We start from the raw sequence: 13,563 nt of genomic DNA on the forward strand, positions 1-13,563 counted from the left end.
TCCACTGCAGGACGAAGGCCTATCCTTGCTATCCAATTGCCCCTGTCCTGCACCAACAGTTTCCAACTAGCGCCCACGAATTTCCTCATTTCGTCGCTCCACCTAGTCTTCTGTCATCCTCAATTGTGTTTTCCTTCTCTTGGTACCCATTCTGTAAACCTAATGGTCCAACAGTTACCTAATCTGCGCATTACATTACCTGCCCAGTGCCATTTCTTTCTCATAATGTCAATTAGGATGTTGTCTGTACCCGTTTGCTCTCTGATCCAAACCGCTATCTTCCTGTCTCTTGACGTTATGCCTAGCAATCTTCATTCCATCGCTCTTTGCGCACTCCTTAACTTGTTCTCAAGCTTCTTTGGCAGTCTCCAAGTCTCTGCCCCATATGTCAGCACTGGTAAAATGATGCACTGGTTGTACACCTTCCTTTTCAATGATAATGGTAAGCATCCAGTCGGGAGCTGGCAATGTCTGCCATGTGCGATCCAACCCATTTTTATTCTGTGAATTTCCTTCTCATGATCGGGGTTCCCTGTGATAAATTGACCTAGGTAACTGTACTCCTTCACAGACTAGAGGCAGACTGGTGATCCTGAGCACTTGTTCCTTTGCTGGGCTATTCATCATTATCTTTGTCTTCTGCATATTAATCTTCAACCACACTCTCGCACTCTCTCTGTTAAGGTCCTCAATCATTTGTTGTAACCAGTCTGCATTGTTGCTGAATAGAACAGTGTCACCGACAAACCGAAGGTTGTGGAGGTATTTGCCGTCGATCCTTACTCCTAAACCTTCCAGTTTACTAGCTTGAATACTTCTAAGCACGCAGTGGAGCATTGGAGAGATTGTGTATCCCTGCCTGACCCCTTTCTTTATAGGTATCTTCCTGCTTTTCTTGTGTAGAATTAAGGTAGCTGTAGAACCTCTGTAGATATTTTCTAAGGTATTTATGTAAGCTTTCTGTACTCCATGATTACGTAATGCCGTTATGACTGTTTGTATCTCTACTGAATCAAGTACCTTTTCGTAATCTACAACAGCCATGTAGAGAGGCTTATTATACTCTTCGGATTTCTCAATAACTTGATTAATGACATGGATGTGATGTGTTGTAGAGTATCCCTTCCTGAAGCTCGCCTGTTGCCTTGGTTGACTAAAGTCCAGTGTTTCCCTTATTCTGTTGGAGATTATTTTCGTAAATATTTTATATAATACTGGGAGTAAGATAATGGGCCTATAATTTTTCAATTCTTTAACGTCTCCCTTTTTGTGGATTATAGTATGTTTGCATTCTTCCACTTTTCTGGGACCCTTGCAGTCGATAGACACTTCGTATAAAGAGCCGCCAGTTTTCCAAGCATTATGTCTCCTCCATCTTTGATTAAATCGACTGCTATTCCATCTTCTGCCGCTCTTCCTTGTTTCATGTCTTCTTAGGCCCTTCTGACCTCATCGCTAGTTATAGGAGGAGTTCCTGTATCTTGTTCATTACTAATTGAGGTATCCCGACTCCTCTGGGTACTGTACAAATCAGTATAGAATTATTGCGCTTCGTTTACTATATCTTCGAGATTGCTGATGGCATTACCCTGCTTATCTCTCAGTGCGCACATCTTGGTTTGTTCTATGCCAAGTTTCTTTCTCACCGATTTCAGGCTGCGTCCATTTTTTACGGCTTCTTCATTCTTTCTCACGTTATAGTTCCGAATATCCCTTATTTTCATCTTGTTCACCAGTTGTGACAGTTCTGCGAATTCTGTCCTATCTCTTGAGTTGGACACTTTCATTTTTTTTGTTTCTTTATTAGGTCCTTTGTTACTTGGGAGAGCTTGCCTATAGGTTGCCTTGGTGCCTTGCCTCCCACTTCAGTTGCTGCCTTTGAAGCCAACCTAGTTACGGTTTCATTCATTAGCTCTATGTCATTATCATCTCTCTGTTCTAAGGCTGCATATTCGTTTGCAAGTACCAGCCTGAATTTGTTGCTTTTACGCTTACTACCTCTAGGTTGACCTGTTTCTTGACCAATTTTGCTTTCTCATCAAATTAAGGTGAATCCTAGCCCTCACTTGCCTAAGTTCACTGCACTTTACCCTACCTATCACTTCTACATCCTGCACTATGCTGGGATCAGCAGAACATATGAAGTCGGTTTCATTTTTTGTTTCACCATTAGGGCTTTTCCAGGTCCACTTTCTGTTGCTACGCTTGCTGAAAAAGGTGTTCATTATTCAAAGTTTATTCCTTTCTGCGAATTCTGCCAGCATCTCTCCTCTAGCGTTCCTAGAATAGAATCGACGCCGTAGTTGCCAATTGCTTGTTCACCAGCCTGCTTTTTCCCCACTTTTGCATTGAAGTCGCCCATTACTACAGTATGCTGAGTTACCACTTCTCTCATCGCTAATTCATCATCTTCATATAACTGATCTACTTCCTCATCATTGTCACTGGACATTGGAGCATAGGCTTGTACTACCTTTAATCTATACCTCTTATTAAGTTTGATTACAACTATAGCTACCCTCTCATTAATGCTGTAGGATTCGTCACTGTTGCCCACTATGTCCTTATGGATAAGGAATCCTACCTCGTATTGCTTCTCATCTAGGAGACCTCTATAGCAGAGATCTCTATCAATCCGTAAATAACATTCATTTATGGCCACGAAGGTTTATAGGGCACATCTGACTAGCCCGTCGAAAACAGTTGCTCAGTATGGTGTTTTAAATGCATGCTACAAACCACGTATGGATATTGTGGCTATATAAAGGTAGTTAAGTTTGTTGATTAATATACAAATCGCTTAATCAGAAAAATAGTGACTTTTTGAAGAGAAATAACTACATTTGCGGTTTGATGTGCACAATTTATTTGCTCTGTTAGCTTGGACACCCAATGTATACCATCACCTTGTCAAGCTGCCCATTCTGTCCTACACCGGTGCGGGAGCCACCCTGAGCAACGTAGTGGGATCTACTATGTAAACACTAATGTTTTGTCTAATGGGCACTGCAGTTGAGAGTAGAACTGGCGATATGTCTGATAGCGGCATCAATGCGAGAGATGCAACTTGTAGCAAGATATAAATTTCTGTCGTCGATGTGTTCAAGGGGGGACGCGGCTTTCGCATCGCGAAAAATTGCCAAAAAATCGGTTTTTTGAAAATCACATTTTCAGTTTCTAAAACCCTTTTTCTACCTGGTACCCAAATATCATCACGGTAAGCCACTTAGAAGTGCTCTAAATATTCGTTCTGTCAGCCAAGGTGGGGGAAAATCTCGCGGAAATCAAGAAAGAACAGCGTTTTTCAAGCCGCAAATAATATCTCGGGAACGGCGCGACCGAGCGCCGCCATCTTGGTCTCGTTGGAAAGTGCATTTCTCCGTCATCAAATTTGCCGCTTCAGCATCTCCTCCATACAGAAACCAGCGCACAAAAAGCAAATTATTGAAGGTCGTGCCGCCCATAGAGTTTCCTAAAAAGTAATTTTTGTAGGAGACTATGGTGCCGCCCGCCACGGGACTTCAGCGCGGTTCGCCATTGGTCTGGCGCTCGCGTCGTCTGCTCGGCTCTTTTAACTAATTAAGAGTACACTGTACTTTGAACCTCGCGAGTATGGACATAATATGGGCGTTTCCACTCGCTGTAATCTCGACGTGTCAAAACAGGCGCTACGCGGACATCACAGTAGGGTGGCTGATCCCTATGCTTGTGGACGTTTCAGACTCGCGGTTTAGCATTCGGAGCATCATTTACTAACTTATAACGAGATCACTAAATATTACTACTTTGGGCGTAGGCAATTCCCACTGCCACACGTAAAATTGAACAGGGCTCAGGCAGTTACGCTACGTTTACTGCAAACCGGGACGTACCCCACTCCGTATTTCATAAATAAAATTCACGGCCGACAGAGAAATTAGGAAAGAATTCATGTAAGTGTGCGATGGCATCATTGACATCAAGATATCGACACATGCTGGCGGGCTGTCCCGCGACTCTCGCCGACCCCGAAGAAATATGGCTTAACTGGCACAAGATGATATCAAGCTCCTCATACCAAGATCAAATACGGGCTGTCCAGAGGGTCCACGATGGCGCCACAAGGCTCGGCCTGGCGGTGCCGACGTGGACGCGGCCCGCCTCGATCGGTCTGAACAGACCGGGCTTCAGGACTCTAATAAAGTTTTGTGAATGAATGAATAAATCGGCGACGCGGACTTCGCGACCAAGATTCACGCGCGGAATCCTCGGACTTGCGGCTAAGCCTTTCAGCACTCGGTGTTTCGGAATTCGTGACGCTGCACGTCGCACACGCAATCCTCGGACACGCGGCTAAGCATTTCGCGCCTAGGGAGTCTCCGACTCGGCGATCAAGCACATCACGCGCAAACTTCTCGGACCGTCGCCTAAGCATTTTGTGCATCGGCACCTCGGACTGCGCGATTAAGCGCATCGAGTGTCGACTCCTCGAGCCCGCGACCAGGCTTATCGCGCGTTGGCACCGCGGACTTCGCGAATAAGCGCATCGAGTGTCGACTCCTCGAGTCCAGCGCTGAAAATTTCGCGCCTCGGCACCTCGGACTGCGCGAATAAGCGCGAGGGTCGACTCCTCGAGCCCGCGACTAGGCGTTTCACGCATCGGCACCTCGGACTGCGCGGCTAGGTACTTCGCGCGTCGGCACCGCGAACTGCCCGACTAAGCACATGGCGCGTCGGCTCCTTGTATCTGCGGCTAGGCATTTCGCACATCGGCACCCCGGACCCGCAACTAAGCATATTGCGCGCTCGCTGTTATCATATTGTCACGATAGCTCGTAACAATATCTCTCCACTCCTTCCTAAAGAGAACCTCATCATGAGCTCTGTTCACTAGGCCCCTTGGGCAGGCACAGACACCTGGCTGCAGAAGTAATTGAGGCATCATACAAAAGTACAATTCTGGAAAGCAGCTACAAATATATCACTGACTCTCTGATCCTAAGTTCTACAGTTATTGTCTACTAAAGGTGACTTGGGAGGCTGCTGACACTCAGAGCCTTCATTCAGTAACATGGTCGATTCTACCAAAATAAAAAAAAAATGCCTCACTGATTGTACTGGAGATTGCTATCAATCGGGCAGCCTGCGGATATACAGGCTGCCTAAATGTACACTGGAAACATATTCATGCCCACACAGAGTTCTGCACGTCACTTGCTTTGAAACTGTGGCACCATGCCCTTTGTTGAACAGCAGCAGCAAAGAATGCCCTATAAAAAGAAAATGGGCGGGGGGAGGGGGGTGCACCAGACCAGAGGCCACATCTACAAAAAGCCTCACATCACAAAGCAACCCAAAGACTACAATTTTGGTGCCTTTTAGAGAACTGAGGAGAAGGTGAAACTTTGAGATGCAGAATTTATCCTGCGAGCGCCCAAATTCTCCCTTGAAAAGTCAAGATGCTGAGCCGTCAGGCAGAGGTGTCCTGCGGGAGAAGCCTCGGCGGGCAACTTGTTCAGACGTGTCAGCAAGTGCCAGACAGCCCGGCGCCGCACCTCCCTTTTCCTAGGGGTCACCGCGCGCGCGAACTTTGAACCGGGTGGCTAGCGCGGTCGCTGGTTGGACCTCTCGGACGACCGCCGAGTGCTGACTTTGTATTGGGCCGTTTGAGCGACAATGGTTCCTCGGGGATTATAAAAGACGCGACGCGCCGCCTGAAAAACCAGATCCGCCGACCCTCCGAGAGCACAGTGTCGCTCTCGACTGGGGTGAGATGTGTCACGCGTTTTCGCCGGACGTCGCCGTGCGAGAACAATCGCGTTTGCTGCGAGATCTCGGCCCCAGTGCCGACCCGTTCATGTCCTGTATAATGACCTGTATATAGTGTATAAAGTCCCTTTTGTTATTCTCATCGACGCCTGGCTCGGAGTCTTCGCTACCGACGCTCTGTCACGAAACGGGTGACGAGCGCTACGGGACCACAAAGTCGTAATCGTGGTGCAGCGGTGCAAAGTCGTAACAACGCGTACTCGCGCCGCGGACGCCGTTCCACCTCGGCACTCCGACGGCTCCGGCTCGATGAAAGTGTGAGCAAGCGCGTTTGGCGGCCTTGGCTACGCGCGCTTCCTAACAAGTAGGGGGGTGCTCAGATTCGCATGCAAACTTTTTTCCCAATCTTTTCGCGAAAAGGTTGGGAAAAGGGGGGGTGCTTAGGATCGGGGGGTGCTTAAAATCACGAAAATATGGTAGCATTCCCGACAGAAAAGTAGCGGGCGCGGCGTTTTCAAGAATGGAAACGCAAGCAAGGCAGATGGCGATCATTCACTCTTAAAACGGTTGCACCCTTTGGGGCGTATATTTGTCCCACAACAATAATCGTCATTTGCCTAGCTTGAGTTTTCTTTCTTGAAAAGTCGGCGCTCGCTACTTTCCTGTCGAGAATGCTGTGTCACACTGATAACGCGCATGCCGTTCGTGACTGGGAAGTACCGGGCTCGAAGCGTTAAAGAAAGGAAACGCGGGCAAGACAGATGACGATTATTGTTGTGGGACAAGATAAGCCCTAAAGGGTGTAAATGTTTCTAAGAGTGTTGTTGTGTGGCAGATATACACCCCAAACGGCGTACCTTTGTCTAAGAGTGTTGTGGGACAAATATACGCCCCACACTCTTAGAAAAATTTACATCCTTTGGGGCGTATCTTGTCCCACAACAATAATCGTCATCTGTTTTGCCCGCGTTTCCTTTCTTTAACGCTGCGAGCCCGGTACTTCCCAGTCACGAACGACGTGCGCGTTATCAGTGTGACGCAGCATTCTCGACAGGAAAGTAGCCAGAGCCGAGTTTTCAAGAAAGGAAACGCCAGCAAGGCAGATGACGATTATTGTTGTGGGACAAATACACACCCCTAAGGGTGCAACCGTTTTAAGAGTGCAAAGGGTGCAATAGCCTAAGAGTGTTAAAAAGTTAACACCCTTTCAAGCGTATCTTGTCCCACAACAATATTCGCCATCTGCACTCTTACACTCTTAAAACGGTTGCACCCTTTGGGGTGTATATTTGTCCCACAACAATAATCGCCATCTGCCTTGCTTGCATTTCCTTTCTTGAAACTCGGCGCTCGCTACTTTCCTGTCGAGAATGCTGCGTCACACTGATAACGCGCATGCCGTTCGTGACTGGGAAGTACCGGGCTCGCAGCGTTAAAGAAAAAAAAACGCGGGCAAGACAGATGACGATTATTGTTGTGGGACAAGATACGCCCCAAAGGGTGTAAATTTTTCTAAGAGTGTAGTCACGAACGGCATTGGCGTTGTCAGTGTGACGCAGCATTCTCGACAGGAAAGTAGTCGGAGCTGAGTTTTCAAGAAAGGAAACGCCAGCAAGGCAGATGACGATTATTGTTGTGGGACAAATACACACCCCAAAGGGTGCAACCGTTTTAAGAGTGTAGGCAAAGTTACACTCTTTGGGGTGTATCTCTGCCACACAACGATAATCATCTGCAGCCTTGCTTGCGTTCAGTGGCGTAGCTAGGTCGTTTGGCACCCGGGGCCCATGGGTCTTCTGTCACCCCCCCCCCTCCCCCGGGTGTAGTCGAGGAAGTCGAGGATATCAACAATTTCCTGGTGTCTTCAGACGTATATGCACCCCCCCCCCCCTTGCACTGGCCCCTTGCACCCGGGGCCCACGGCCCCCCGGCCCCCCCTGTTGCTACGCCAGTGCTTGCGTTTCCTTTCTTGAAAACGCCGCGCCCACTACTTTCCTGTCTTGAATGCTATGTCATTCTGATAACGCGCATGCCGTTCGTTACTGGGAAGTACCGGGCTCGCAGCGTTTAGGAAAGGAAATACGGACAAGACATGACGATTATTGCTCTGTGGCAAAAGGGTGTAATTTTGCTTACGCTCTTAGAAAAATTTACACTCTTTGGGGCGAATCTTGTCCCACAACAATAATCGTCATCTGTCTTGCCCGCGTTTCCTTTCTTTAACGCTGCGAGCCCGGTACTTCCCAGTCACGAACGGCATGCGCGTTATCAGTGTGATGCAGCATTCTCGACAGGAAAGTAGCGAGCGCCGAGTTTTCAAGAAAGGAAACGCAAGCAAGGCAGATGACGATTATTGTTGTGGGACAAATCTACACCCCAAAGGGTGCAACCATTTTGAGTGTAAAAGTGATAGAGTTTCTCACTATATTATGAGAAACTCTACACTCTTAAAAAGGTTGCACCCTTTGGGGTGTATATTTGTCCCACAACAATAATCGTCATCTGCCTAGCTTGCGTTTCCTTTCCTGAAAACTCGGCGCTCGCTACTTTCCCGTCGAGAATGCTGCGTCACACTGATAACGCGCGTGCCGTTCGTGACTGGGAAGTACCGGGCTCGCAGCGTTAGAGAAAGGAAACGCAAGCTAGGCAGATGACGATTATTGTTGTGGGACAAATATACACCCCAAAGGGTGCAACCTTTTTAAGAGTGTATGTTTAAAGGGACACTCAAGGTTACCAGAAAGTCAAGTTAAAGTGGTAGAGCAATGTTCTAGAACGTCTAAGGCGTCAATATAATCGCGAACAGAGCTTTAGTAACCGAGAAATGGAGGTAAATGCATGACACGATTTGAGACCCCCCAGCGACATTCCGGTACTAACCCGATGACGAAAGGACTCCCCATAATTTATGTTTCTAATACTCAACTACTCGTATTAAAAATATCATTTCATTCGATTATAAGACGGAAGAAAATGCTACTTGTCTACGTCTACTCGATTCTAAGAAAAAATAAGATGTTGACGTTATCCTTCAGTAGTATGGGTGGTCGAAAGGTTTCGTTTTCGCTCGACTCTGTGCCGCGCACGCTTTGGACATGCTTTGGAGTTTCAGTAATTTCGGTATCGCGTCGTGCTGTGCGGGTTCTGCTGGCTCGTGAAACTTTCATTTGGAACAAGCAGCGAGAATGCCACGTCCATGTGATGTCGTGGGATGCCCGAACGGTCCGCGGAACTTGGCCAAGGGCAGTTGCAGCGGCGAATCCAACGTTACCTATCACTGTGTGCCAAGGACTGAACCTCTCCGTTCGAAGTGGTTAAGTGTCGTACCTCTGCTACAACTCCTTGGCAAAGAGCCGAAAAATCGCGTAGTGTGCTCGCTGCACTTTCGTCCAGAGGATTACGAGTTGAACGCCGACTTAGTGAAGTCGTCTGGAGTGCCTATCAGAGCAATGCTTTCCCGTAGCGCTGTTCCGTCGATCTTGCCTGCACTCTCCGAAGCGCAAGAACAACTGCAGGACGAAGACGGGGCGGTGAGTGCGGCATTTTGTTTCCACGAAGGAAAAGCTACAAATGTGCGAATATGTACAGCCATGACATAAAGTTGCTTGTATTTTCAGGCTGAACGTAGCGAATCACAAGCCAGCGCTTCGACAGCCGACACCTCCTACAAAAGCGACGTACAGGTACGCAAAATGCGCGAAAACTGGCTATTACTGGCGCTCTCGCTCGATGACTGCAATGACAGAAATCACTGCACAAACTTGTTGCACCTGACGTGTTCGTATATTTTCTAGGCGACTCGTGACGCGGGGACAGATGCAAGCCTCTCGTCGAGCACTGCCGAACAAAGTTGCAGACGTAGCGTTGGAAATACGAAATCTGTACAAGTTCGTCTGCCCGGCAAGAGCATTGGTGAGTTTGCTTCTGGTAATGTTGGCATCAGCACTTACATTCAAGGAATGTTCATTTTGATCACAGGTAGTCTCATTTCCATTTACAGTAATATTTAAAGCAATTCTCACCTACAATGATCAGTTGAATAGCTTTTTTCCAACGTGACTTTTATTGCAGGAGTTCAAGTTAACACAACAATGAAGGAAACAAAGGAAAACGGAACGCAGGTTTGCAGGCGAAGGAAGCCCGTGACGTCAACACCTGTGAAGAGGCGCTATAGTGCTCGAAGAGCTGATGGAGCCAAACGACGGCGACAAACATTCATCTAGACAGGAGGCCAGCTTTCTCACCTCACCTGATGCATCACCGGTAGCTTCCAAAGCTGACAGGCATGACACGACATATGAGCCAGACAACTCGACTTGTACCTTGGATGCAACATTAGCTGATGAGTGAGCAGGACTCATATTTTTTACTACATAGGAACCCATGCTCAATAATAGTGACATGCAATGATAAAGAGATGGAGTAGCAACTCCCGACACTAATTCCGTTTCTTAGAACCATTCCCCTTTGCAAAAAAGAGCTCAAATGCCATAAGTCTTGGAGCTTGACTTTGGACAGTGTTTTTTGCAACTTTAATCAACACAAATTAGAGAGCAAGGTTCAAGATTACCGTTAGAATTTATAAGGAAAAAAACCCTCACAATCAGGATGAAACTTTCACAAAATTATTTCTAGCGCTTTCTATTATGAGTGTCATCACAAGAAGTGTTTCCTGGAGTAATTGGTGCAGCATAATTTATGGAACAGTACCTCCCAGATATAGTGAGGCAATTTATTAATCATGGTGTAAACAGTGTGTATTGTCAAATGCATATATTTGTGAAACCTGACAGTGAGCACTTCCTTTTCCAGAAGCGATGAAGATGCGCATGCAAACCGAAAGGACTACTTCCTTGTCCACAGCACCTGCTTGGTCACCCTTCTGAGTCAGTGCCGCGCTTGTTTATCAGCTTCATGCACAGTGAAGCTGTTTTACACTGGCACACGCATTACAGCAGAAACTGAATGTCCACACGCACATGTGCATACGTGGTCCAGCCAGCCACTTGTTGGAACCAAGCCGAGGTGCAACATCGACCTGGCAACGGCTCTGCTTTTTTCCGGCTCAAGTCCTACTAGTGCTCTCAGGATGATGCGGCTGATGGGTGTGCAAGTCATGAGCGACCAGGCTTTCTTCAATTACCAGAAGGCATACCTTCTTCCTTCAGTCACCACGGTAAATGCACAGCTTCCACTTTTCATAATGCCAACCTGCAGTACCTTTGGCACCATTCAAATATGCTCAAAAGGCACTTTATTTCGAACCTGAGTATTAGTTCTGTGCTTACTTTCACCAAGAGAGAGAGAGAGAAATTTATTTACAGAAAGGCAGAGAGGTCGGCCTGAGCTATAACTTGCTTTGGCCTGCTAGTCTACACTGAGGAGAAGGGACGGGGAGGGAAAGGGCTGATGAGTGATGATGGTATAAGGAAGAGATGCGTATAGACAAATTCACAGAGTTGTGGCATCTCTAAAGCCGTGCCTCCAGCTCAGTGGCTTGGAGAAAAGCTATAGCGGCACTTGTTACCAGGGCTGCGCTGTTTGCATTAGGCCAAGGACCTAAAAGAAACTCGTCTGATAGCGGTCTCTTATGGATCGCTGCAATGGAAGGGACAAGTTGCTGTCGTTGTTGCGTGTACGCGGGACACACGCAAAATATATGTTCAAGTGTTTCTGGCACCGCGCAGTATTCAGTTTGGGCTAGTATCACTGGCACCTATCGTATGTCTATAACAGTTGGTGAATGCGACACCATGGCGAATCCGATGCACCATGCTTGTGTGGCTTTTTTTTTAACTTGTGAGGCATACGAAATTTCATTTCTTGGTCCCATTTGTGTAATCGCTTGTGTCGTCGATCTGGTTGGGTCCAGTGTTCCAATGTACGGTTGCGTATTAGTTTCACCAATGTGAACATACATTATTATGATGTTGTGCAGTTCATTGCATCAGTAATGAAAGAACAGTAAATTGGATTGCCATTTTCATTTTATTCAGAACCTCTATATCGCCGACATTACAGCTTTTACAGACTTCGGCATTCCACGCCAAGGGAACCAACATCAATTTTTTTCCTTTCTTCTATTGCTGCCAGGAATGTAACTGAAAAAAATTGTAAGTGTTGGTTGTTGCAGGAAAGCGTTTCCTTCAGCCAAAGGAGATATTTTTTTCATAAGGCTGTTCGGTGAAAACTGGTCCTGGTAGTACTGTGTAAGCTAATGTAATGCATTGGTGGCTCAGATGAGTATGGCTGAAGAATGTAACTTCGTAACGTCAGAAATTCAGCAAATTTGTCCTGCATAATTGAAAATGTAACTGCACTACTTGGGACAAGAACAAAAATCAATGAGTAGGCGAGGACAGGCACTGCCTTTCTGATGGGTCTCTGTGTTATACATGTGCTACACGTGTACATGCCGTATGCTAGAAACAAAGAATTGAAGAAGCGCAGCATAGATAGAACACCAATGAAAACATGACAAGCTTATGTTTCTGGCTGTTAGGCGGAAAGGGTAACTTGCAAGTATGACAAGGTATTACTAACACCCTACATGCATCTTGTTTCCTGCCTTAAAAAAATATCGAACAGCATGTAGGAGTGCAAATAGTTACCTTCCATCCCATATAAGCACTATATTTCCAATGCAACATAAAAGAAAATGCAAATGTGTTGCCAGGCAGCAGATGCATTATGTTTAAATGACTCTCTGCATGAGCACAATAACAATGTGCACAATGATGAACTAGGCATTTTAGTGAATCGTTGTCATGCCTGTGGGGTGCAATCTTTGTTTGAAGAAGCCCAGATAGTGTGGGAAGGCACACTGTGAATGAGCAATCCACCTATCTCATTACTGCAGGAATAAATGCTGTCTTCGACGATCATGGGCATGCTGTGCAGGCAATAGCAAGTCATGTTTTCACTGGTGCTTAATTAATCTGTGCTGCACTTCATTATTCCTTTGTTTCCAGTGTACAATGCATTTACACTATCGTTTGTAACAGACCGTCTCAATGTAATGTCACAGGCTGGCCTTCTCTGCTTGTCGACTTATGGTAATGTGCAGCACAAACAATGAGGACAACAAACTGTGCGGAATAATCCCTGATATAACTACATTTAATTCCCAGAAAACGCCTGTTGGAATACAAACAAAAAGTTAGTAAACCCAGCTATTACACAAGAAGGAAATCCAGCTATTATACAAGATGAACAAAAAGACAGATGGAAACAAACCGCAAGGACAACACGGATTTAAAGATATAAATAAATTATGTGTGGACACCAGGTGCATGAAAATGTGAGAGACTATGCACCTGACCAGTCCTTGTGCGACAAGGTTACTTTGGATTGTAAAACGGATATTGATGTCTGGCTGACACGCATGATTCCTCTTTTCTTTATGTTGCATGCCTCTGCCAGCTTGTGGGTCCTCTGATTTCCGTGCTGCAAAATCACATCAGCATCACTAAAGATTGGCATGTGAACTAGTGTAGCACATACATAAAAAAGGAATTCCCCTGGCCACAGCGCCAAGTTCCTTTCATACTCCTTCCTGTGCCCTGAAAAGAGAAAAATCATACACAATATACACAATCATAAAATCATATAATAGCAAGTGCTTGGTGGCGCAACCCACCGCCCCGTTCCTCAAGGGACGCTCATAACATCCATCCACCCATCAATCCAATTATTTTAGTGCAATAACTAGAAAAAGTGTCAAAAAAATGTTTTTGCTTGAGTTTATTCTGTTTTTTGTCAACTTTCATAAAGCAAATACGGCTCGGACATCTATTGCCAACGCGTTGCTATTGC

The 13,563-nt window shown here is 46.3% G+C and overlaps 1 protein-coding gene across 1 annotated transcript; it reads left to right on the forward strand.

Moving 5' to 3' along the window:
- The first annotated feature begins 8,584 nt into the window (after window positions 1-8,584).
- LOC135915011 (uncharacterized) lies at window positions 8,585-10,918 on the forward strand. The gene is made up of 5 exons (XM_065447964.2): window positions 8,585-9,278; window positions 9,366-9,431; window positions 9,543-9,660; window positions 9,820-10,094; window positions 10,561-10,918. Exons 1-4 carry the CDS (start codon window positions 8,934-8,936, stop codon window positions 9,969-9,971), a joined length of 681 nt encoding a protein of 226 aa, XP_065304036.1. The 5' UTR covers window positions 8,585-8,933; the 3' UTR covers window positions 9,972-10,094; window positions 10,561-10,918.
- Window positions 10,919-13,563: the final 2,645 nt, after the last annotated feature.

This window comes from Dermacentor albipictus, chromosome 1 (assembly GCF_038994185.2).
Source record: "Dermacentor albipictus isolate Rhodes 1998 colony chromosome 1, USDA_Dalb.pri_finalv2, whole genome shotgun sequence".
Classification (NCBI taxonomy): Eukaryota; Metazoa; Arthropoda; class Arachnida; order Ixodida; family Ixodidae; genus Dermacentor; species Dermacentor albipictus.

What these genes read in the sequence shown, in the direction of transcription:
- LOC135915011 (XM_065447964.2), top strand. Translation starts at nt 8,934, where the DNA reads ATGCCACGTCCATGTGATGTCGTGGGATGCCCGAACGGTCCGCGGAAC. An exon ending in TGCAGGACGAAGACGGGGCG is followed by an intron (nt 9,279 to 9,365) that starts GTGAGTGCGGCA and finishes TTGTATTTTCAG; the next exon opens with GCTGAACGTAGCGAATCACA. An exon ending in CCTACAAAAGCGACGTACAG is followed by an intron (nt 9,432 to 9,542) that starts GTACGCAAAATG and finishes TATATTTTCTAG; the next exon opens with GCGACTCGTGACGCGGGGAC.